The 25,417-nt window shown below is 53.7% G+C and overlaps 1 protein-coding gene across 5 annotated transcripts in view; it reads left to right on the plus strand.

Annotated features, from left to right (window-relative positions):
* The window catches only part of NFATC1 (nuclear factor of activated T cells 1), a gene marked incomplete at its 5' end in the record, with an annotated part of 102,175 nt that extends 76,960 nt beyond the window's left edge, over window positions 1-25,215 (plus strand). For 3 of the 5 annotated variants that reach the window (XM_082667618.1, XM_082667614.1, XM_082667617.1), the window contains one exon: window positions 23,409-25,215. In XM_082667618.1, the coding sequence (XP_082523744.1) occupies window positions 23,409-23,458 (50 nt within the window). In that variant the 3' untranslated portion in view covers window positions 23,459-25,215. The remainder of the gene's footprint in view (window positions 1-23,408) is intronic. The other 2 variants (XR_014297538.1, XM_082667615.1) reach the window with 2 other exon arrangements.
* Between the last annotated feature and the right edge of the window lie 202 nt (window positions 25,216-25,417).

A 25,417-nucleotide genomic window follows, 5' to 3' on the forward strand; every position in this document is an offset into this window, starting at 1 on the left:
GACACACGTGAGAACGTGGGCGGCTCACACACACGCGCACAGTAGTCCGTGTGCCGCTTGCGTACATCTGCTGGAAAGCCATCGTGAACGTCCCTGAAGCTCGCAGAGTTTATCCAGCCAGCGTTAACGTGAAGCGGCCCCGTTTTGCTGACGTGAGGATCCCCCTTTGCGACCCAAGCGACGGCTCCCGGGGTGTCGGTTTGTCTGCCACCGTAGCAGCCCCGCCGCGTCGTGCCCCGCCCGCCCTGTGGCCTCGGCCACGGTCGGCCCTTTCGGTCCCCTGCAGGGGCTCTCGGGTTTCCACAAGTCTAGATGTCATTAGAACAGCAAGCAGGTGGAGCAGGCGGCCAGGACCATGTCTGCCCCGCGTCTGGCTGTGCGTCCCCCGCGTCCCCCCTTCTTTCCTGAGCCTGGGCTGCTCTGGGGGAGGACACGGTGCTTTCCTCATGGAAAGTCTTACTAACCTGGCCCAGGGCCCGGCTCTGAGGCCTTCCCCGCTCCTGGTGATGATGGAAAGAGCCTGCCTTGCAGGTCAAACGCACGGGCTTGTTAACACCGCAGACGTGGGCTGCTACCCGGGGGCGGGAGGACGCATTCAGCCGTGCACGCGGTTCCTGAGGGTCAGTCCTTAAGGCCCGGGCCCCTGGGGTACCACCAGAGGCGGCGGATGCTGGTGGCACGCTGACCCGCAGGCTTTATCTCCTGAGGTGGAGTCCACCGGGGCCCGGGCTGAAGCTGCCACCCGGAGGAGCGGAGCCCCCGCCCGCTCACTTCCACTTTGCCCACCCGGTGGCGGTGCGTGCCTCCCGGGCGCCGGAGTCCGTATGCACGGGGACTCGGGGCTGAGCTTCCAGGGCCGCTGTGCCTCCAAGTGGGTCAGACCGGTGTGCAGGCTTGGGCGCAAGTCTCTGCCTCGTCCCCGACTGGGTGGACCCGAGCAACAGCCAGTGAGTGGCGGGAGCGGTCGACCACTGTCAGCCCGCCACGGGCAGCGCTCGAGCACTGCGCGTCTGCTGCGCCCTGGGAGGTGTGTGCTCGCCGCTGCGGTGCGCTGCAGGGCAGCAGCCGTTAGGATCTGCCTCTGGCGGAGGAGGAGGGAAGGCAGGGACTGCTCTGAGGTGTCCGCTGAGTCAGGGCCTCTATAAATAGGGCACTGCCTTTGGCCCCGGGGACACAGCTTGCTAGGCTAGGACGTTTGAGAGTCTCCTGCAGCTCGTATGACACTGCAGCTTAGGTGTCCGAGGTTCGGGGCGCCTCTCAGTTGCAGGATGTAGACGCTAGCTAGAAGCGTGGACTGCTTTGACTTCTAATCAGGTCTTCTCCAGCCCAGTTATTTTCTGTGCACTTGGAGGGGAATTTGGTGGTTTGCTTTCAGCTAACATTCACCTTCTCCCTTAATCCTAGGTCTTAGCTGATTTCCTTCTGTAGATGGGAGAGCTGTTTGACGTTCTTAATTGGAGGGAAAGAAACAGGGGAGAAAGCGAGGGAAGAGCTGGAAAGGTCTTGTGGAACTAGAACCACTTAGGTCTACCTGGTGCCGGAAACACTGGCGACGGAAGCTGGCGCTCGGACCTGGCTGCGTGCGGGGCACTTGGGCGCCTCGTGGTGCGTTGTCTCCAGTCTCGGGCAGGCTGTGAGGGTGGGAGAGTGTTGGCAAGTGAGCGCGTCAGGACCGTGACGCAGTTTTCCAGTGTGGCAATACTTCTGCAGAGGCGAGCATCTTTCCAGGGGGATTTAATCAGCTCCGTCTCCCTTGCAGACCAGGTTGCACAACCTTGGCCTGGTCTCTGCGTTTTCTCTCTCTGATGCCATACATTTCAAAGCGCTTTCTCGCTGAAGAACAAGCACACCTGACAGATCCTCTCAGATCCGCGAGCCACACCTGGCACACGGCTGTATTGTGTTCACCAGAGCGTGAAGCCAGAAGGAAAGGTGTCCAGCAGCACAGGAGCCACGTTCAAACGCCCAGGTGATGCTGGACCATCAGGGCTTGGCGTCTCTTTGGGGAGAGTGGCGACCAGGGCCACAGAGGGCTACGACTCCCTCTGCGGGGTGCCTGCGCTTCCACGAGAGCCGCCAGGCGCGTGGCGGCCCTGCCCTGGACGCCACGCACAGGGCCAGCGCCGTGGGACTTCTAAGTGACCCCTGATACGAGTGCCCTCTTCACGTGGAGCCCCGAGGGACAGAGAGTACCTGGTGCAGCCGTCCATCACGTCCAGGCAGAGAAGAACCTGGAAAATTGCTATTGGAGTAACCGTCTTACCGTCGAGCTGAGAAGGCGGTTCCCAGTCCAACCTGACATCATTGCCAGCACACAGAAAACCCAAACGGCGAAACAGCACCTGTGTGTGGCCTTCGGCTCCTTCCAGAGTGACGTTTCCATACAGTCTCTGTTGACCTATTCAGCCTCACGGCAATCCTGTGAGGGGGCAAGACTGCCGATTCAGCCCCAGCGGACAAAGACGGAGGCCGCAGCTTAGAGAGAAACGTCACTCGACCTGCTCAGGACACAGCTGGTGAGTGACGGGACCAGGGACACCACCTTGACCCGCCAGTCCTGACTTCAACACTGTCTCTCTACTCTCAAGGCTGAGCTGTGTTATTGAGCTTTTTTTTAGCCCACTAGAGATGCAGTGAGCAAAGACTCCTGCGCAGAAGTCCAGCTTCCAGGTATGAATGGCCTTGCGAGACAAAGAGAAGCTGGTATATTTTTTTCTTCATCAGAGAATCTCTGGTTATTAACTGAGGCACTTTTGATGACCCAAGAAGGACTGGAAGACAGGCAGGACTTCCAAAATGGTGGAGAGAGGACCTCACTGAGAGAGCACCCCCTAAAAAGCAGTAAAAACAGTGACGAAACTTTCAAATCAATTATCCCAGAGTCTGAACATCAACCAGAGGCAGAAAAAACTGAAAAGCACTTATTCAAGGGAAACTGGACCTTGGTGACGAACGTGGGATCTGTGGTGCTGTAATTTGGGGCTACTCCCATGCCCCCTCCCCAGCTCCATGGAGTGTAGCTGTGAAAAGCCAGCAGCTTCACTGACAGTGAAGGAGATTGGCCTCTTTGGGGCTCTGTTAAAAAACCCCATCCCCAAAGCACAGTCAGTCCTTTGACTGGTTGTGAAGCTCCCTGGAAAAGCCTCGTTCCCAGGGCAGCATAAAAAGTAGCAGATGGCTGGGGTCATCCTCATTGGAGCTGCCCAAGGCTGTGATCTCAATTAGGGCAAAGGAGCCTGGCCAAGCTAGGTGACCACAGGGGATTCTGAAAACCCCTGACATGCTCCTGGGGGTCTGGAAGACTGCACACGTGCACATGGATATGTGCACACTCAGGAAGGCCGCACGCATGCATGTGGGTGTGTGAACGCTCAGAAGACGTGGGCAAGGAGAGGGCCCAGCCGTTCACCTGTGGCTCCTTCACCTCGCGACTGTACGAACAGGAGTGAAGCCCAGGCTGACTGTGAACTGAGGGCGTGTCAGAGGCGGCCTCTGCACACATATCTCCTCGACAAAACGGGGAGGCCTAATGGTTCAAGGCATTCAGAGAAACCAGACTGATCCTTGAAGGATGCTAACCTGAGGGTGACCCCTAGGAAGCCAGGCTCAAAAATAAAAGCAAGACTTTTTTTAAAAAGTGGAACAGAACTTCGCAGCTACACACTGCAGAGATACAGAATCTATGGAATTAGTCCAGGAAAGTCACTAATCAAATAAGCAACAACTAAGGAAAAAAAAGAATCCAGCAATAACAACAAATCCTGGATGGGGGTGGGGTGGGGGAGGGAGCTGATTGCAGAGCTGCTGCAGTGTACTATCTCTAATGTCCAGTGTTCAACCAAAGAGTTATGAGACATGCAGAGAAACATGAAAATATGTCCCACACACAGGGGAAGAAGCAACCCGCACGCAGTGGGCAATGTCCCTGAGCGGGCTCAGGTATCGGACTTCGTAGCAAAGCAAATCAGCCACCACAGAGATGCTCAAGGAACCAAAGGGAACTGCGTCTAGAGAATTAAAGGAAAGTGGGACAACTGTGTCTGACCAAATGGAGATACATTTTCTAAAAGAGCCACGTAGAAATTCTAGAGTTGAAACATACAATAACTGAAATGAAAAAACATTAGAAGGGCTGAACAACATTTTGGAGCTGACAGCATAAAAGAATCAACAGACTTGAAGAAAAGTCAATAGGTTATCCAGTCTGAGGGATAGAAAGTAAGAAGATTAAAGAAAATTGAAGAAGTGAAACACCATCAGGCATACAAATGTGTGTATAATAAGAATCCAGAAAGAGAGAAGAAAGGGGTAGAAAAAGTATTTGAAGAAATAATGGTCAAAATCTTCCCAGATTGGAAGAAAAACATTGTAGACATCCCAAAAGGTCAACAAATTCCAAGTAGGATAAATTCAGAGAGTCACATCATAGCCAAACTGTCAAAAGTCAAAGAAAAAGAGACAGTTCTAAAAGCCACAAGAAAAAAACCAAGTCATCAGGTACAGTACGTGGAATCTTCAAAAAGATCAACAGCTGACTTCTCGTTAGCAATCATGGAAGCTGGAAAGCAGTGGGACAGCATCCTCGAAAGCGCTCAGAGAAAACGACTGGTGGCCAAGAAGTTTCTATCTAGCAAAACTAGCCTTAACAATAGAGGAGAAGTAAGCAAAGACGCCATAGAGAATGTAGTGCCGTCAGACCTGGCCTACAGAAAGTACCAAAGGGAGTCCTTCAGTAAGTAACTCAGATCCACATGAAGAAGTAAAAAGCACTGGTAAAAGTAATTACATAATTAAAAAAGCAACATAAGCATTCTAAGAAAGCATAAGACGATGATTACAAACCTGTGCTGATGGGCGTATATAAAAATGTCATTTTTGTGACGATGGTAGTAGAAAGGAAGGAGTAGGGAAGGAAGCTGTATTGGAACAGTTTCTATATATTATTAGAAATAAGTATTAATCTGAAACAGATATTAAGTATACTGTAATCTCTGGAGGAGCCACTAAGAAAATGTTAAGAATATATGTAGTAAACAAAACAAAACAAGACCAAAAAAGCATTTAAATGATACACTGGAAGAAGTAAACTTAGACCCTTACCTCTCACCTTACACGAAAAAGTTAACTCAGAATTGATCATGGACTTAAATGTAAGAGCTAAAACAAAACTTTTAGGAGATAACATATGAGAAAATCTTTGAGACCTTGGATTAGGCGAAGATTCTTTTAGATATGACACCAAGAACACAGTCCATAACATTGAAAAATTGATAAATTAGACCTCATCAAAATTCAAAATGTTTGTGCTTCAAGAGATACCATTAAGAAAAAGAAAGACAAGGGAATTCCCTGGCAGTCCAGTGGTTAGGATTCAGTGCTTTCACCGCCAGGGCCTGGGTTCTACCCTGGGCAGGGAACTAAGATCCCACAAGCCATGCAGCACGTCCAGAAAAAGACAAGCAGCATACGAGACGAACGTATGATAAAGGGCTTATATTTAGAAAATGCAAAGAACACATATCTCAGTAATAAGATAAAAAGCCTCATCAAAAACTGGGTAAAAGATTTAAATAGACATTTCTCCGAGGAAGGTATATGAACGGCTAATAAATACATGAAGATATACTCAACATCATCAGTCACAGGGAATGCCAATGAGATACCATTGCATACCTGTAAAAAATAACAGAGACAATAGCAAATTTTGGAGAGGATGTGGAGAAACTGGAACCCTCACACATTACTGGTGGGGACACGAAACAGTGCAGCCACTTTGGCAGTGTCTCAAAAGTTGAACATACGTTTGCCCTAAGACCCAACAAGTCTGTGCTTAGGCGTCTGCCCAAGAGAAATGAACACACATGTATGTGCACACAAGGACTTGTGCACAAATGTTCTTAGCAGCATTATGTATAACATCCAAACACCTGAAACAACCTAAATGTCCAGCAACTAGGGAATAGATAGAAAACGTGTGACATACCCATACAATGGAGTATTATTCAGCCGGAAGGAGGAAGGAAGTACGAGTCATGCTAGGACATGGATGAACCTTGAAAACATCACACTGAATCGAAAGGCCAGACGCAGAAGACCATGTATTCTGGTTCCATTTGTATGAAGATGTCCAGAAAGGCAACTCTCCAGAAGCAGCCAGCAGCCTGGCTTGGGGATGTTTCTGGTCTGATCTCTTATGCAGGTTCATTAAGTACAGTTTTGTTAAAACGCAGAAGGAGAAAAGTGCTTTTCAAGCGAAGGCTTGTGTGTGCCGTGCACGTTTCCCTCTGTCCGTGGAACACGCACAGCCCTCTTTCAGGAGTGTTGGGAGAAAATTCTAATTCTGTGTTTATATGACACGAACATAATGCTGATGGGAGAGCTTCTCTCGTGGAATAAAAATGTGTGTGCTTCTCGTTACTTACCTGTTTAGTTAAATTAAGGATTCTCTTCATCAAAATGTGGGCCGCATGCAGGACCAGCCCCAGACGTTTGCCGACCGTGGTGACGTGGGTTCTTCACGTAGGCTGGGCACACAAAATCTTGAGTCCCTTTACCTTTTTCAGTTTGAATTTTGACACAACGTCCTTCCTTCCTTCCAGATTATAATGTGGACTCTTCCACACAGTAAAGAACAAAGAAAGTCTATTCCCCCTTTTAAAACATCCGCCCTTATCAGGCCCGGGGGACCCGGCTAATCACAGCCTGGTCCTGGGACAATGAGCCAAGCTGGCGGGCCAGGCCCGCCCCCCCCAGGCCGCGGACGCTTATCGCTCCCAGAGCCCGGTGGCCAGCTTTCTTTTGTCCCGAAGCCGGGTAGACAGTGCTGGACACAGTCCTTAGCCGGGGCCTGGGAGGTTTTATCGGCCCAGCCTGCCCTCCCTCCCCACGAAGGCTGCCCCATCTCTGCCCTATCAGGCCCCACAGCCTGTTATTTCAAATACGCAGGAAGGGTGCCTGGAAGAGCCCTGGGCGACAGCTAGAAAGAGGCCTGGCAGGAGGGAAGAGGGGGAGATGCCGCCGGGGCGTCTGCAGCAGACAGGGGCCTCGGCTGTGAACCGCTGGCCCGACGGCTCCCTCTGCTGCCCTGCCGGGGGTAGGGGCTCCAGGGACAGCCCTGTTTCAAGGCCTGCCCCGTCCTTTCTCCATAAGGCGGCTTGGCTGGCCGGCTAGTCTCGAGTCTCTGCAGAGAGTTTCAGCAGAGATGAGAGCTGGGCCCCAGCAGAGGCCTCAGGAGCTGACATCTCGCCTCTGACTGCGTTTGAGGTCGGAGCGTCCTGTGCAGACACGTGCGGCGTCTGCTCAGCTCGGGGACCAAAGTCTAGGGAATGAGAAGGTCACCTAGTGAGGGGCGGGGAGAGCACCCTCCTTCCCCCTCAAGGGTTTTCTCTGGAATCGGTTTTTAGGGAGGAGCCCAGGTAAGACAGCTGGCATCCTCGAGTGTTTAGGGAGAGAAATGAGACGTAAGGGCATTTCCTCTTAATTACTGTCCCTGGGCGAGATTGGTCAGGGAGGGACACGGAGCGTGGCCACGTGTCGGGGCCGCTGTCCGGAGGGGAAGGCCTGCCGTGTGCTGCTGTTGGCACGGCTCCTTGCTTTCACAGCGTCAAACTTAGAATCGCCTTTATATGTGCGTTCCTTCTTTTTCCACAGTAGCTGTTGCCAGCAAGCTGTAAACTACCCTATATCACTCAGATTTAAGAACCTAAACTTTAAAGCAAATTAAACTCTTGTTGACATTGTAATAAAAATCAGAATGGAACCGGGCAGCTCAGGAGAAGCGAAGTCAGTTATTTTTGTGGATTTAAGATTGTTTTCTGGGATTCGCAGGCTCCCAGCGCAGCGGAGTGATTTCCTCTTGGCAGACGGTCGGAGCAGAAGAGGCGGTGGACGTGGCTGGAGCGCGGTGGCCGCGCGGGGCGCCACCTGGGTGTTTGCTCTGGCGTCGGCAGGGGCGCTTGCAGCCGCCCTGGAAAAGCCGCGGCCGGGCGGCTGGCCCGCGTTGGAGGCGGGGTGCTGCGCAGGCGGTTTTAATGCGCTTTAGTTTGAGGAAAGAGCTCAAATCCTGTTGTCAGAGTCTGTCTGTTAACTCGGCCTTCGTGCTGGACAGAAAGCCACAGTTGGGAGCACAGGTCGTCGTCCTTCAGAGCTCGTCCACTGATCAGGCCGCGAAACGCAGAGCAGCTGCCGCCCCCAGCTGTAGCCTGCGATGTTCTTGTGACACTGTCCTTCCCTCTCTGGAAACGGTGATTTCCACTGGATCACATGCCAGCTTTCCATCCTGCGAGCAGTTTCCTGCCGTGACGCTGCGGAATCACAGAGCTGCAGGGAGACATGCGGATAGAAACTCCGCGATGGGTGAATGTGACAAGCTGGGTGGGCTCCCTGTGGATGGGCTTTGACCTGGGCTCGCGGGCAACCTCTCCCCAGCATCGCACTCCTGCCCTCACCTGCCGTGCCCTCTTCCGCATGGCGTCCTGTTTCTCTCTGCTTTCAAGGCCAGGTCGGCTCACGACCTCTGACTCATAAACAGGCCGACATCCACCGGCCACCACAGTCGGCTGGAGCTGTCCGATCACCACCGTTGCTAAGTCTTCAGAGCCGGCCTTGGGGTCACCCAGACCCCCTGGCTCCTACCTGCCCCGCCAGGACACGGCGACACAGAGGGCAGGAGCCGGGCCATGGGGCGCGAGCCTCGCTCCGCAGGCGGCGAGCACTTAACTAAGTGGTAGGAGGGTGAGGAGGAGACTTAAAAATGCAGGATGACATTCCTTCACGGAGCCCTTCACTGTCACTGGCTGGTTAGAGGACCCCCTGGATTTAGAAACGTGTCCTGCTCACCACGGGGAATTTTACAGACACTTGTGGGATTTTTTAAGGAGTTTTCATCCCTTTGCTTGCATCAGTGATCTCCGCTGGACCAGGGCTTGCTAAATACACAGTGTTTTGATAAAACGTCTTGCCTGTGCTCTTGCGCAGGAAGCTTGTCCGGCAGCTCATGGAGCAGCGGACGGTGGCCAGCAGGGAAGGCGCGGAGCTCAGAGCCCCAGCTCCTGGCCTGAGACTCCTGTCACTTCATCTCGGATCTCTTCATGCCCTGTGACGGAAATGGGCCCCTGATTTATCCTTAAGCTCACTCTGAATCCCACGTGAAAGTCCAGCACAGCTCAGGCACAGCGATGACCCCTCAAGGTGCTGCCATAAGGCCTCGTTTATCTTCAGTCTGAGTTGACACTTACTGTGAACTAATGTTCTACATAGTTTGTTCTCTACGTACTGTTTCCTTTCTTTTTTTTTTTTTAAGGACGTTATTTCAAGGCTTCTTCAGAAATCAAATTTAGATAAACAGAGAAGGAATTTAAATTTCCAAACACACAGCTCCGCCCCAGGGACAGGAAGATGATGTGCAGGTTACTGTGGTTGTAACTTCACAGCTGGGCAACCAGTGCTCTGAGGCCTGCGGGGCAGACCTTGCCCAGACTCAACCTCGGTGAGGCTCCTGCAAGGGATTAATTCAACGTTCAAAGACGACAGAACCCAACCAGTATTTGCAGATTGCTTGCTCTGCTCCGGCATCGCAGGGCTGTCGAGACACGTGATTGCATCAGACTCCTGACCCCTGCGAAGTTAGAGTGGGGTCTGGGAGAGCAGGTTAAACAGCTAAATAGTATTTACAATATAAACAACAATTCAGGATGACAAAGCAGGGCTCCAGACAGCACCCGATTGGCTGCCTAGTAAATTACGGAGGCCAGTGATTCCAGCGCTCTTGCTTTTAGGTTTGAGGGACTTAGAGATCATTTCAGGAAGGACTTTTCAGAGATGGGAGCTAAGCCTCAGAGGCTGTCTTCTCTACCTCAACTGGCGTCTCTGTTTCACTTGGGAAATTCAGTGTCACTGGGCCTGAGGCCTCTGCAGGACACATTTCCAGCCCTGGGTTCCACGTCTGTCGAGTTCGGGAGCGGTCAATTTTAGAACTTCCTCCAGAAACCGGCCTGTAAGACCCTTCCCACGGGGATGTGCCCCTGGTGCCCCCCACCCCCCGGGGGTCCCCGGTCCACAGGCCTGTGCGTCCTTTCCGGGTTCTTGCAAGTGTCGTTAGAAGCGGCTGGGCCGTTCCTCAGGCTGAGAAGTGGGCTTGGGGCAGGGCGGCTCTGCAGGGCTGCTCGTTTGGGTAAGCACCGGGGCACGGCGTCATTACATGAAGTCGATTGGAGTGCGTGCATGCCGGCCCTGCTGATTTGATTTAGAGCTAACGAAAGCTCCAGTGATGTGCAATTACAAGAAACTTAATGGCCCTTTATACTGAAGGCAGCTTCCATGGCACCTAATATACTTTGATGAATTGCTCATTACGTGCAGTGTTGGAATAGCTTCTGTAAAGATTCATAATTGGATAATCAATACAAAAATGCAGTCTTGGTTTTTGCCTTTTTCCTACCCCCAGGTCAGTGTGTCCTGAGGATTGTGGGGCCTGTCTCAGTTGCCCGAATTTTCTGACTCCTCGCCTCCCTGTCTATCGGCCTGTTTTTTCCGAATTTGCTGATTTTGAGTCATTTGCCGGCTTGGTATTGCACACTTTCTTCACGCCGTCTGTGGTTTTTCTGTTCAGATCTTTACCGAGTGAGCAAACAGGATCTGCTGTCGGTTGCTTTTGTCAGCATTCAGAGGTACAGCGTGACCCTCAAGGCGGCCTCGGAGCCGTGAGGAGGGGCAGACTGGCCGCACGGAGGCGGCGGCGGGAGTGGGCTGGCGTCTGGTCTCGGGGGAGCGGTCGGCACGGGCTGGGGGCTGCCCGGGGGGCAGATGGGCTGCAGGCACGGGCCCTGCGCACCCTCCGTGACGTCCGTCCTGCGCCTACTCGCGCCGGCCGCGGGTGGGGCGCTGGGCGATTGGCCGGCACTGGCGCTTGGTGCGCAGGTGACCCGTGCGAGCGGGCGGACGGGGCGGCCGCCATGTTCAGGACCCGGACGGTGGAGCCCAGGAGAAGGCTGGGGCCCTGCTACCGCGTGGCGGCCATGTCTGAGTCCGTAGGGACGGCGTGGGAGCCGGGAGCGTGCACCCGCACCCCTGACGGCGCGCGGGGGTGCGCAGGGCTCCCGAGGCCATGGTTTGGACCTTTTGCTGAAATTGAACTGGAGGCGCTGTCCTGTGAACAGCCAAGGTGTCCACGCCGCGCCCCCGCTGCCGGCCTTGCCCCGAGCCACCGGGCCCCGAAATTCTTAGTTGTCCTTCCAGAGCCGCCCCGACGATGCCGGGCCCGGACGACACCCACGCCCGGACTGTCCTCCTTAGCCGCGGAGGGCGAGCGCTGCTCTGGGCAGGGACGTGGGAAGGGCCCAGGGCGGCGTCTGCTCCCACAGCCGAGGCCTTGCGGTCCCAGCGCTCTCAGAGCTGGAGCCCTGACGGACGCACGGCCCTAGTGGGCCTGAGGCCCCGCGCATGCGGGGAGGACGGCGGAGGATGGTGCGCTCGCGCGAGCCCGCAGGGAACAGTGAGGCCCGGTCGTCGGCTCGCGGCCCTCTCCCCTGCCCCCGCGGCCTGTGCACCCTAAGTGGAGGTGGTCTCGCAGGAATTCAGTCTAGGAAACGGGGAGTTGCACCAATAATAATTTGAAATACTGCTTTAAAAGCAGCATCGCCTGCAAGCTATACCGATACAAGTGACAGTCTCTGCGCGTCCCTTCAGTTCTTTCCTCAACGCCCCGGAGGAGCCGGGCTGCGCCCAGTGGCCGAGCGCAGCTGTGCCCTCCCTGGGCTGCCCGGGGCCTGTGGTGCAGCACCTCTTCTCAGCGATTTGAACGATAGCTTAGAATATTTTGAAGGTGAGAAGAGTGTGCTTTTCTGTCCACAGGGGTGTAGGCGTGGCCTTTACGGCAGCAGCTCTGGAAAATTGTCTTTAAGGTAAATCTCTTGTGTGGTACCGAAGGCTTCCTGTCTGCCCCCCGTCCATCCCCCAACTAGCCCAGGGACCCCCAGACTCTCGTGGGCTCAAATGCAGTCTTCGGGGATCTACTTAGAACGTTCAGTGGGTCTGGGTGGGCCTAAGCGTTGGCATCCTCCCAGCTCAGGCGGCACGAGGACCCGGCCTGGGCAGCGGGCATGGCCGGGGGTGGGGAGTGGGGGTGATGGCCGGCGGAGCGCGGGGCCCTCGTGTCCCTGTCGCTGCAGGACCGTGGGTGCTGAGCCAGCCCGTCCCCAGCTTCTCTCTGATCGTGGTGCTGTTGCTGAATTATGAAAATTCCAGATGTCTGCTGGGGCAGAATGGACAGCGTAAAGGGTCCCGCAGCCCCTCACCCTGATTCAAGGCCGGGTGCGGGGGGGTAGTAGGGCACTGTCACTGCATCTGCCACCTCGTGCCGAGATGTTTAAAAATCAGTCCCGGACTCGCGTCTTTCACCCTGTGTCCCCCAGACACGGGCGTCCTTTTTGTTTTTTCCATTTGTTTTGGCTGCGCTGGGTCTTCGTTGTGGTGCGCGGGCTTCTTATTGCGGTGGCTTCTCTTGTTGCGGAGCACGGGCTCTAGGTGTGCGGGCTTCAGTAGTTGTGGCTCGCAGCCTCAGTAGTTGTGGCGTGCAGGCTCAGTAGTTGTGTTGCACGGGCTTAGTTACTCCGTGGCATGTGGGGTCTTCCCAGACCAGGGCTCGAACCCGTGTCCATTGCATTGGCAGGCGGATTCTTAGCCACTGCGCTGCCAGGGAAGTCCGACAGGCGTCCTTTTAAATGGCCATTTTTTGACACGATCACACCTAACAGAACTACCGATGATGCTCGGGTGAGGTGAGGGTTTAGTTCAAGGTCACGGTTAGCTTTGAGGTGTGGTTTCTTTTCCTGCGAACCCAGCGTCTTCCTGTGCTTCCTTCACGAGCAGCATCTTCTGACCAAAACTGGCGCCAGGTGGGGGGTCGGGTCCCACGGGGGCCCAAGTGCCCCAGACTCGGAGTGGGCGTGTCTGACCTCACTGTCCCTTCTGACGCCCCACAAAGTAAGACCAGCCACGTGGTGTGTGTCTTGGGCCTTAGGGCGCCCTGACGTCACGTGCCCGCCACCAGAGCAGGGCCTGTGCTCCCGCAGCCGGGTGACGGGGGCAAACCTGCCAGCCCACGGTGGCTCCTCGTCCGCGTGCATTTACTCTATTTTGTTTTTTAATTAAAGTGCTTTTAAATTTGTTATTTATCCAACTCTTGTTAATTGTTGGAATAGGAATTTCATCACTGGGGCAGCGTGGTTTCTAGCGGCACAAAGCAGGCCCTGGAAAAATGCTTGTTGGTGATTTAATGACCCCAGTGAGTAAAGCAGAGTGAGTTTGGCACAGATGAAATAATGGCGCCAGTCACATGGAAAGCATTCACTGGCACACACCAGTGGGAGGGGGGACGAGCCAGGGGACCCTCCCGGTCAGGTGGCCGCCCCCTCCCCACGGGCCCTGGAGTTTCCACGCGGGGCGTTTGCGCTATTTGGCGTATTCAGGCTAAATAAGGAAGCAGCCACGGAGGTAGGACAATTATTCTGTTTTAATGGCTGGCAGCTCCACCTAACAATGGTGTCCATCAGAGCCAAGCCTGCATCCAGCTGGGAGGGTCATATTTTATTAAAACCGTGACTTGTCGTCATCCAGTCCCTCCGCTGTCCCATTCTCTCCTTCCAAAAATAGCAGGCCCCGTGGCAGTGGCTTATTATGATTAAAAAGATAAAAATAAGTGAAAGCTGAAGTAGGTCCAGGACACCCGAGGTAACACGAGAACTTACTTTTTAATGAAACTTGAGAAACTGTTTTATTTTCCACTGCTTCACAAAGCATCTCTGGAAAAAAAAAAAGAAAAGCAGAAAAGGATTTTAGTGATGTTGCAACTCTGCATTTTCAGAATTACAGCAGTTGTGATGCGCTCGTGGCAAAATCACCATTTTCAGCCCAGAGTCTCATGGAGGCAGCGCCTCCCGAGGTGGGTGGGCAGGGGCGGCTGGTGGACCAGATGCGGCCACACTGTGGACACAGAGGCCACCGGACCGGGGAGACGACTGACCCGGGCCCACCTGTGGGGAGGCGGACTTGCCAGGAGGCCGCCTCTTCCCAAGACACTAAACACCCACACGGGAGTCACCACCTCACGTTTCCTGCACCTGAGCTGACGCCCCCCTCCCAGTGGCACCGGAGCACGTGCTTCCCTGGCTGTGCCCTGATCTCTGAATTGCGGCTTTAATCGTGTTGAACCTCGGCTTAGCTCACGTCCACTTTGCTCCCCGAAGTGAGACCTGAGTGTAAATTCGCAGTGCAAGCGGGGACGGCGTGTGTCCTCACCTGGGGCACGTGTGTCCCAGCGGTAACAGAGTCGCCGCAGTGACGGTCCGTACGTCCATTAGGATTCTCAGCCACCACCAAGGGGCTTCCTTATCCAAGAATCGTTAGATCTGCAGGCTTAGCGCAGCACATGGCATCTGGAGACTTCCTAGAAGTTAGCTCTTTAAGAAGAGGTTTGGCCTGAGACATCCTTACTTCTGTCCACCCAAATTATCATCCTCTCAGGTTACAATACTAACTTCAGCCAAAGGTGTATTTTCTGGGAAAGTTAGCAAATAGTTTTTTTAATTATCTTTTAGTTATAAGAATGGGAAAGAATGTCCTTCCTGTTTTGTTTTGCTCTTCAAAAAGCTATTCTGGCTTTCCCTTAAAAATAGAAATGTTTCTGATGACTTGTCCTCTGGAAGAATACGCATTTTTCTGTCCCTCGGAGGAAAGTGGAGTGGGCAAGTAACAGCAGCTTTTGTGCCATGCGTTTATTTCTGTAGAGTGTTTAATTTGATGGTGAGCTCTGACGGAAAGAATCGTGGTACCTCATGCAGCGTGTGGTGGTGTGTTGGAACGGGGTTGGGGACAGAGCTCTACGGGGCCCGCAGTGGAATCGCCAAGACCTTCTTTGGTCCCTGCATTGCTCTTGTTTAAAGGACATCGATGCTTTAAAGAAATCGTTCTCTCCGTGAAAGCAGCATCGCAGAACGTTGTAAAGCCAGAGATGGAAAGAATGACAGTATCCCTGCTGGGCTGGCTGGTTTACTAAGTAGCAGTAGATAAATACTGTTAGTTTTTTAAAATTCGTAGTACAGTTCATTTCCTTATTGGAACTGACATAACTGTTGGAAAAGAGAAAGACGCTTTAAAGTGTGTTGTACGTAGTTAAGTATGTAATCGTGGAATTTGGCTAGTGTGATAAGCTGTATCAACAAATATGTTTTTTCTTAATTCACACAAAGGTATTATTTGTAAAGTATGGTCCTTATCCGAGTTAATTAAGCTTTTTTTTTTCTAAGCGAGGATTAAACAGTGTGGCTAGGTTAACACTGCTGAACTAGATTTCTTATTCTCTAACCTCAAGCCCAGGCCTGAGAAACTAGGATGGTGTCTGTGTGAAGGCCAGCCGGAAGGTTCTAGCACCTGCTTCTCCTGGCGCTTCCTTCCCCAAGCCCCGCAGGCAGGGCCACGTCTCTGCTGGGGTCCCGACAAGGGAAAGGGACAGAGCCCACCGCCCGCTCCCAGCCTGGGGCCAGGCACAGGCAGCTTTCCCGTTGCTTTTTCCGGTCGTCACTCACAGCTGTGTCCGATGAGAGACTAGCGACACTGCCGGTTCTCTGACCAACGAAAGGACGTGGCTGATGTTCTCATTAACCTGAAAACCCTACACAGATACTGGTTCTGACAATAAAGGGATCCACACACACGTTGTCAGCAATAAGGAAACTGAAAGAGTTGAGGTGGCCCTGTCCCTCATCCCGCTTTGTGTCTTGTGGTTGAACCCAGACTTTGCATTAACTGCAGACCAGGGCGGCTGCCACTCACACGCCCAGTCGTTTTCTCTTTTTCCGACAGTCGGTAAATTGAAAGTTCACCAGAAGGTGCTAGAGCACTTCTCTTCCCTTTACCCATGCAGGATGGCGAGCCCGCTGATGGAGGCTTCTCAGCGGCCATCCTGCCACATTGAGACAGACCGAGGGGCTGCCCTGTCGCCAGCCCCTCTGCCCGGGCTGCCTCCCCCAGGGAGGCCCCTGCCGTCCCCGCTGTGTGAGCCCTGGTGCGTCTCCTGCCCTCTCTGGTCCCATCCAAAGTAAGAATCAGAGCAGTAGCTGCCCCCCAGAGCTGGGAAGATGCGGGGGCATGCCTTTCCCAGCACACAGAACTCTAACCCAGGAGGAATCTGTTTCTCCCTCTGACATGACTGAGGAGTTCCCCGATTCTTGGGGCAGAAAGGGGCCTTAGTCAAGCCTCCTGTTGTCACAGAGAAAACCTCCAGGCCCCACAGGGGCAGGACAGTCTCAGGGGGGCTTTGGAGGCAGAATGAGGAAAGGACGGGTGGCCGTTGTCCCGCACTTTCCCCACAGCGCGTTCAGGGCGAAGGCCTTGTATCAGGTTTTCTAAAGGAAGGTCACAGGCTGCTCACACGTCTCTGAGTGATGGTTTGAATGCTACAACGTGGACATGGCAAGAACTTAGGTCTGAGAGAAGTTGAAAAAGTAAAGGATGCTTGGCTTCGAGGTTGCCCACTGGCGTCAGAGGAGCCGGGGCCCAGGTGCTGCCCAGGGAACCCGGGCCGGGCCGTCTTTAGAAACAGCTCCACCTTGAAGCCCTCTGTGGCTTCTGTCGCGCCGTAGGGTTGCTTTATATTTTGACTCTGACCACGTGCTGTCCTGTGTTTCCTGGGGTGTCGGGGACCTGCTGGGTGTCAGGACCCTGGGCTTTCCGTCGTAGTCATTCTTTCCTCTCGCAGAGCAAAGTGATGTTATTATCACTGTGGTCCAAGTCCCGATTATTCAGAGTCGAACACAGAAGCATACATATCGCTTCTTCACTTAGAGTCAGGGAAGCGGGGCCGCTGCTGATAAAGTCCTGGGACCGATAAGGCCGTGACGCTGGCTGTGAGGACCCGCCTCGGGGCTGGGAGGGTGAGAGGCCCCCCCGCCAGCCACGGCCCCTGCGCTTTGACGGCCGCCCGCTGCTGCTCGGATGTCAAATCTGAAAACCAAGTCAAGTCGGATAGAATAGTGAGAAGAGAAGCGTGAGAAGCCCGCCAGGTGCCTCGGCGCGGGGCAGCTCTCGCTCAGAGCCTCCCCGGGCTGCTCATGTGACAGGCTGGCGCGGCTGCGGCGTTGGGGTGACGTTCCTGCGACAGCGGCCAGCATGCCCCCTCCTGGCGCCGGTACCTGCGCCAGCAGGTTGGTACCGACCAGCTCATCTGCCGTCGGTTCTAGAGCCGGGGCCGTGCTGCTGGCGTGTGGCTCCCCAGGGCAGGGGAAATAGTCCACGGTCACCTGCAACTTGTCCTCCTTTTTGAAAAAAAGTTTCTGAAGCACGTAAAAGCTATACAGGAAAAATGACGGAAAGAAAAGGTCTTTTTAGCTCAGACACAGCACCGTGTGTGTGTGGTGGCTGGTGGGTGTGTTGATGTTTTGTTCTGTTGAAAGAGAAATGTGCACAGGAAAGGAAAGCAGTGGCTGTGCCCTCGCCTCCCCTCGCCTCTGTGTTCTGACCGGCTTCGCCGCGGAGGACGTGAGGACCAGGGACACAAGGGACCTGGGGGTGGGGGCAGGCCCGGGAGGAGGGGACGAACAGGCAGGGGTCCCGAGGGCTGGGCTGTGCCCGTCCACCTTTCCCCTGCGCCTTCCCGACTTTCCCGGTGAGCACTGAGAGGAGAGCAGTTCACGCCGGCCCTGTGGGTCTGCCCGTGGAGCCAGGAGGGAGCAGCCTGGAAGCTCCCAGAGCCGCGGGGCGTGCGGCCCCAAGTCCCGATCTCAGCTTCTCCCCTGTCACTCAAGGGCAGCGGCCCCGTTCCCACTGGCCAGGCCTCCATCGTCACACTGCCTGCCTTGTCTTTCTCGAGGGGTTGCTGCAGAATGAAGAACGATGTGCGTGCGAGGGCTTAGAAGTGAACGCTGAAGGCTGCGTAGGTGTTGGGTAGATCCGTGGTTTGTTCGTTCCTTGAGATACGTCTTGAGATCCTTAGTTTAGCACTCAGAAACCAAGCACTCAGAAACGTGGGAGCGCTTTGCTTAAAGGTTAGGCGTCGAGAGGGGAGAAATACATAAAAACTGTTGGGACTCACAGTTCCTTTTAGGTTTGCACTGTTCTCAAGATAGTCACACAAAACCCACACGTGAAACCTGAGAGATGAACCATGGATGTTTCACTACAACGTGAAGCTCTGACGCCAACTGTTCTCAAAGGGGGGCTCAAAAGAAGAAACTCAAATATTTTACTTTAAAAAGGACGTTTCACCTTATTAGTTAATTTACATGCTCATTTACGAATAGCAGAGACATCTTTCTATAGTGTCAGGAAGGATATTTACAAATGTCATGCAAGTACAGGTGAAAAGCTACGCCTGTACTTTGTACATGTTAGTTTTGGTATTTTAAAAAATGCTGCCTTCCTTTTCTCTCAATTCCAGATTTATATAGAGAGGTGGATTTGTGTGTGTGTATCAGATATACACATAACACCCTGCGTACATACCCCAGATTGAAACAACAATTCAAACTGCCACATGAGTTTTAGAAAAAAAACAAGAGTTTCCACCTTAGGAGCATTTTAGAGAAAAATTAAATATAAGGGAAAAAACCCTTCTTATTAAATTGTGGTATAACAGCTCACCACATCCTGTTGCAAGGACATCTGACGTGAAGCGGAGCAAAGGTTCCTCTTTCAGGTTCCTGACGATCCGTGAGGGTCACATGTTACCTGCAGTTCAAAATACTTCTGTAAAGATAAAAAAACCTCTGTGTCGGTGGAAAAGCTGAATAAGAAGATGGAAATTATCAGTAGAGAGAAGACATTGTGGGAAATCGTAGGTGTCATCGGCACAACCATATCAAAGAGAGAAAGCCACCCCCAAAATAACCCACACAGAGCCCCACGGCCGGGACTGATACGGGCTCGGACCCATGACCTCACGGAGGGAAGATAGGATGTGGCTGGGAGGCGGCGGGGCCCCAGGACCCTGTGCTTCGCGCCCTCGCCCACCGTCAAAGGCCCCTCCACCTCAGCAGCCCTTCCCTGATGTGGTCTTTCTTTATCCATCTGTGAAATGGGACCGTCATGGCTTCCCTACAGGGTTCCTGTCCAGATTGTGTCTCTGGAAGAGAGTGAGGTCTGGGCGTCCACCCTCAGCCGTGTGGACGCTGTGTGAAGCGTCATCTGCCGTGGGGCTCCTGGCCGTCCAGCTTCACTTTGGGCAGCTGCCCGGCTCAGGCCCCGCGGCGCTCAGGGAAGATGCTGGAGGATGTTTGTGCGTGTGGGGTGGTTCTTGAGTCTGTTCCTAAAAGGAATGAAACCCTGTGACTCCAGCCTGACCTTGCCAGGTGTGGACAGCAGTGGGTCCAGCTGACAGGTTGTCCTCAGGGAGGCTCGTCAGATACCACTGACCCGCCGTGATGGGCAAGAGCTTCGGCTGCCCTGGCGCATCCCGTGCCGCTCTCCTGAGGGCTCCCGACGGGGCCAAAGGAGGACAGGGCCCAGCCTCACTCAGAGAGTAGCCACGCCATGGCCTGCGTCTGGGCCCAGAATGTCCAGGACACATCGAGCAATGGCACCCCCTCCGAGGTTCAGGTGCCCCAGTGGGTAGTAGGGGGAAGCCCACTTCTGAGGCTTCTTCCCCTTTTCTCTTGTCAGACAGATGTTATTTTTCCTGTGGTCTGCATAACCCTGAGTAACTAAAAGATTCGCAGCTACTCTGCTGCTGCCTTACTACCCCTCAGGCCTCCCTCCCAATCCCCCTCATTATTACTCCTCAGGCCTCCCGCCCAATCCCCTTCATCATTACCCCTCAGGCCTCCCTCCCAATACCTGTCATTATTACCCCTCAGGACTCCCTCCCAATTCCCTTCATTATTACTCCTCAGGACTCCTTCCCAATTCCCTTCATCATTACCCCTCAGACCTCGTTCCCAATTCCTGTCATTATTACCCCTCAGGCCTCCCTCTCAGATCCCTTCATTATTACCCCTCAGGCCTCCCTCCCAATTCCCTTCATTATTACTCCTCAGGTCTTCCTCCCAATTCCATTCATTATTACCCCTCAGGCCTCCTTCCCAATTCCCTTCATCATTACCCCTACGGCCTCCCTCCCAATTCCTGTCATTATTACCCCTCAGGCCTCCCTCCCAATCCCCTTCATTATTACCCCTCAGGCCTCCCTCCCACTCCCCTTCATTATTACCCCTCAGGTCTCCCTCCCAATTCCTGTCATTATTACCCCTCAGGCCTTCCTCCAAATCCTGTCATTATTACTCCTCAGGCCTCCTTCCAATCCCCTTAATTATTACCCCTCAGGCCTCCCTCCCAATTCCTCTCATTATTACCCCTCAGGCATCCCTCCTAACCCCCTTCATTATTACCCCTCAGGCCTCCCTCCCAATCCCCCTCATTATTACTCCTCAGGCATCCCTCCCAATCCCCTTCATTATTACCCCTCAGGCTTCCCTCCCAATACCTGTCATTATTACTCCTCAGGCCTCCCTCCCAATCCCCTTCATTATTACCCCTCAGGCCTCCCTCCCAATCCCCTTCATCATTACCCCTCAGGCCTCCCTCCCAATCCCCTTCATTATTACCCCTCAGGCCTCCCTCCCACTCCCCTTCATTATTACCCCTCAGGTCTCCCTCCCAATTCCTGTCATTATTACCCCTCAGGCCTTCCTCCAAATCCTGTCATTATTACTTCTCAGGCCTCCTTCCAATCCCCTTAATTATTACCCCTCAGGCCTCCCTCCCAATCCCCTTCATTATTACCCCTCAGGCCTCCCTCCCAATTCCTGTCATTATTACCCCTCAGGCCTCCCTCCCAATTCCTCTCATTAATACCCCTCAGGCATCCCTCCCAATCCCCTTCATTATTACACCTCAGGCCTCCCTCCCAATCCCCCTCATTATTACTCCTCAGGCATCCCTCCCAATCCCCTTAATTATTACCCCTCAGGCCTCCCTCCCAATCCCCTTCATTATTACCCCTCAGGCCTCCATCCCAATTCCCTTCATTATTACCCCTCAGGCCTCCTTCTGAATCCCCTTCATCATTACCCCTCAGGCCTCCCGCCCAATTCCTGTCATTATTACCCCTCAGGCCTCCTTCCCAATCCCCCTCATTATTACTCCTCAGGCCTCCCTCCCAATTCCCTTCCTCATTACCCCTCAGGCCTCCCGCCCAATTCCTGTCATTATTACCCCTCAGGCCTCCCTCCCAATCCCCTTCATTATTACTCCTCAGGCCTCCCTCCCAATCCCCTTCATTATTACTCCTCAGGCCTCCCTCCCAATCCCCTTCATTATTACCCCTCAGGCCTCCATCCCAATCCCCTTCATTATTACCCCTCAGGCCTCCTTCCCAATTTCCTTCATTATTACCCCTCAGGCCTCCCTCCCAATCCCCTTCATTATTACCCCTCAGGCCTCCATCCCAATTCCCTTCATTATTACCCCTCAGGCCTCCTTCCCAATCCCCCTCATTATTACTCCTCAGGCCTCCCTCCCAATTCCCTTCCTCATTACCCCTCAGGCCTCCCTCCCAATCCCCTTCATTATTACCCCTCAGGCTTCCATCCCAATTCCTGTCATTATTACCCCTCAGACATTTTTCTACCCCTCTTGCTGGTCTTACTAGAATCAGATTTCTGCTCTGGGACTTTCATTGTCCTAAACCCTGAGTGGGAAGGCATACCCCAGTTCTGTGTGGTACGATTGAACTTTCACGCCTCCTCTTCATGTGGGACCTTGTTTACCACTGTTCCCACCGTGCAGGGCCTGCTTTGAGGTTTTGACTCTAATTTCTCTTCTGGGTGGAGGTGGCCCCGCCGCCTCCCTTCCCCCCTCCCAGTAGCACCTGCCACCCTGTGGGAGGGACTCTGGCCCATGTGTGGCCCCAAACCTTTCGCTTTTCTCAGAACCGGTTAGGAAGCCCCGCTGGGCCCACAGCCTAGGCTGCTTTAGGACAAATGCGATGGTGGCCACGAAAGCACCTTGTAAACTGTTGCTTGCTGAGTGAATACAGGGTGCAGGGCTCTGTGGTGCCAGTGCTGTCACACCTCGTGTGTGGGTCCCCCACACACACACTGTATCTTTCTAGTACATTCCACACGCTTGGCCTGAGACAGAGACACCCTGCGTGCAGGTGCGGCCTGTCCTGACCCAGACCAAACCCCCAAGAGACCGGGACGTTGTGAGTGTTCTTGTCAGAATGTTCTTTCATGGCGACGTTCTGCGAGGTGTGGACGGAGAGGAGCTCTGGCCCTGGTGGCCCGAGTCCCGCCACCCCATGCCCCGGGCGGCCGAGTGGCACAGAGACGGCCCACCACCCAGGAGCTGCCCGCGCCCTGGGCCTCGTCCTGGCCTCCTTGGTGGCCGGGTGAGCACAGTCCCTCCGCTGTTTACCGTGCGAGGCTGCAGAGGACGTGTGGTGCACGTCAGGCGGCCGTGTCGGTCAGGCGTGTCCCCTGCAGGCCGCTGCCCGGCGCCCCCTTCCCGCATGCTGGCGGCCCCTCGGGAGGAGCCCGGGTCTGGGGTCCGCAGGGCGGGCTCCTGACTGAACCAGGGCCAGCGCGTTCTGTTATCAGTTCCCGTGACACAATTCCTGGTTCCCCCGCTGGGCCTTATTATTGTTATTCTTAAAAATAGTTGGGGGGGGGGGTGTTGAAAGGCAGTTTGGGGAAGGGAGTGGGCTCGGGAAACGCACTCCACTAATTGCTCCAGGAAGCCGCCCTGGGCTGGGCGGGGGCCCTGCAGAAACACACGTTTATCTGGCAGTAGAGGGAGCCCAGGCAGTTCCGTGACGCAAGCACGTCCCCACCTCTGAGCCCTGCGAGCGGTGGTGACAGCCTCTGGGCAGCATTTCCCCATCTGGTGCCGTGATGGGGGGCAGATGCCGTGCAGGTCACTCCCGTGGCCTTTGCCAGCTCCTTTCACTTCCCCTCCGGCTGCCAAAAATCACAGGCCGATCGTGGACACGAACAACGGGACAGACGTGAAGGAAGAGCCCCGAACAAAGGGAGGCCCAGGCCCGGGAGGCCAGCGCTCCTCCCCGAGCTGCCCTGGCCCGTCTGACCACGAGGCCACGGAGAAGGGCCCACGGGGCGAGGACTTCACCGGGGTGCTTCCGCTGCAGGGTTTATCTTTTGTTTTCGCAAACCTGTGGGAGCACAGGCTGCGCACCGGCGCCTGGGTCAGTTGTCGGGACCTGAGGCCGAGGCCTAACTGGTGTCTGGAATCACAGTGCCGGCTCCCGGGCAGCTGTGTCCTGCCGGCTCAGGACACCTCATCCTCTGGGGACACCTTTTCACAGGCTGAACATAACTGACTGATGGAATTTCTGGTGATTTATGTAAGCTTGTGTGCAGAGTCCTGTCTCTCTAATGCTCTCTATTTTTGTTTTCTTGCAGTAAACGAGATAATACGAAACGACCTCTCCAGTACCAACCTCCACTCGTAGTCGGCAATTGGGACTCTCAGAAGCTGCGTGGTGTTGATTCGACGGTGACAACTGAGTCAACAGACTGAACTCACACCTGGTACCACTCGGAACTTCCACCTTAGTGAAGGCTTAGATCATTCGTACAAAGAAGTAGCTCAAGGAAGGAAGAAAAGACCACTCCATCTTCTGAAGGAAAGTCATCTCAAGAAGGAGACGAAGGTGGGTGGGTAGGGGAAGCACAGAAGACAGACCGTGTGATGCGCCCCTCGTGACCGCAACCCGACGTGGCAGCCTGACCCCAAGCGTACCCTTCAGGCACCCCTGCATTTCATACTGGAAGTGCCTTATTTAAGCAGACCGCAGCAGCCGGGCATCATGGGATTGAGCATTGAACTGGCTACCAGGAGAGTATCTGTAAGAGCAAAAGCTGTAAAGACATTTCGTCATGAGGCTTCATCCTATGTATAAATTAAGAGAATACTGGCTAGCCGGGCATGGTGAGGAAAGCCTAACACGTTTCCTACTTCCTTCACCGTTTCCTGGGCTGTGATACAATCCTGTTGCCTTACGCGGTGCATTTCAGAACTCTTCCAAGGTGTCATCTCAGCTCTTTCATGACTGCCTTCCCTACCCTGTGTTACTCAAGCCTTAGGGCTGTTCATTATAGCATGTTAGGATTTTGTTTTTAATCTGGCTTCGAACATAGCACAGGTAAGTTGAATAGCACAAGGTAGGTTACTGGACAAAAAAAGAAATCTATCTGTCTCGGGATGGATCTTGAATTTGCATGCGTGTACATCTATAGCCGTGTATTTATGTATAAGCATAACGGAGGTGGTGATACTCACTCTTCGCCCAGCAAGGGCGTCCATGTCAGCAATAACCAGTATCCATTCTGGAAAATTCACCTGAGGCTCCAAACCCAGCTTCCCAGCCACTTCCGAGGGGGCGTCACCCACCCCCCGGGAGGTCTGTGTGTTTCCCTCTCCTGCAGTTAACCAAGCACTTTAAAAGCCGGGAGAGGTGCGTCCACAATACCGTCTGTTACCAAACAGCAAAATTGGAAAGAAACTACAAATAACGTTACAGAAGGAGTGTAATATATTTGTTCAGCTGTAAGATTATTATTTCACAGAAGCCTTATAACTCTGCTTCATCTAAGGAAACGATAACCAAAAACAGCGTTTAATATGTGGTGACTGTAGTGTGTTTCCAGACTAGTTACTGTTACCAGATAGGTTAGTGTGAGCTTTACTACTGCATTTTGTACCCTTAACAGCTTAGTACGCGTTATTGCTAGCAGTGACCTGTCGTTTCACGTAACCAAAAAGCATGGTTTTAACGAAAACATGTTTAACCTGATGACTGTGCCTTAGGAACTCACGCCCCCTCCTGGAACTCCGCCCAGTCGGCACCCTCGGGGGAGGTGACAAGTCCTGTCACCAGACTCGGCGTTTTGGTGGGGAAAGCGCTCTCCCACAGAAAGAATTATTTTAAAAATGTCTTCTGTACGATCACGTCTTACTTTTTTTTAAGTCACAGAACCGAAAATCTGAAAGCCATATTTGTAACATTTGCACATTACTGTGAAGAGCTGAAGATATACGGCTTCGTGTGCATATGACCCTGCCTTCCCGCCTGAAGCCCTGCCCTGCATTCAGCCTCCTAGGAGTTGCATGAGACATTTCTCGGGAGACTGTCCTATGGAAAGGAAGTGTTTGATACTGTGTTAGCTCTCTTTGTAGTTAGAAAATCGATTCAATAAAGCAATATTTTTTTGCTGGACGATCTTAGTTTGACAGTGATTCTTCCCACGTGTGGAAAATCCTTCTCTGTTCTTAAGCGCGTTCTCTGCTGTAGGTCCGTGTACTTCTGTGTCTGTAAGAGGGGCTTCCCGCTGAGCAGTGTGAGGGGTGTGTCTTTCCTCCTTCCACGTCGGGAGGCCGTCAGCATCTCTGCCCAGAGACGGAGCCTGGC

Source organism: Grampus griseus (genome assembly GCF_964374135.1).
Source record: "Grampus griseus genome assembly, chromosome: 12".
NCBI lineage: Eukaryota > Metazoa > Chordata > Mammalia > Artiodactyla > Delphinidae > Grampus > Grampus griseus.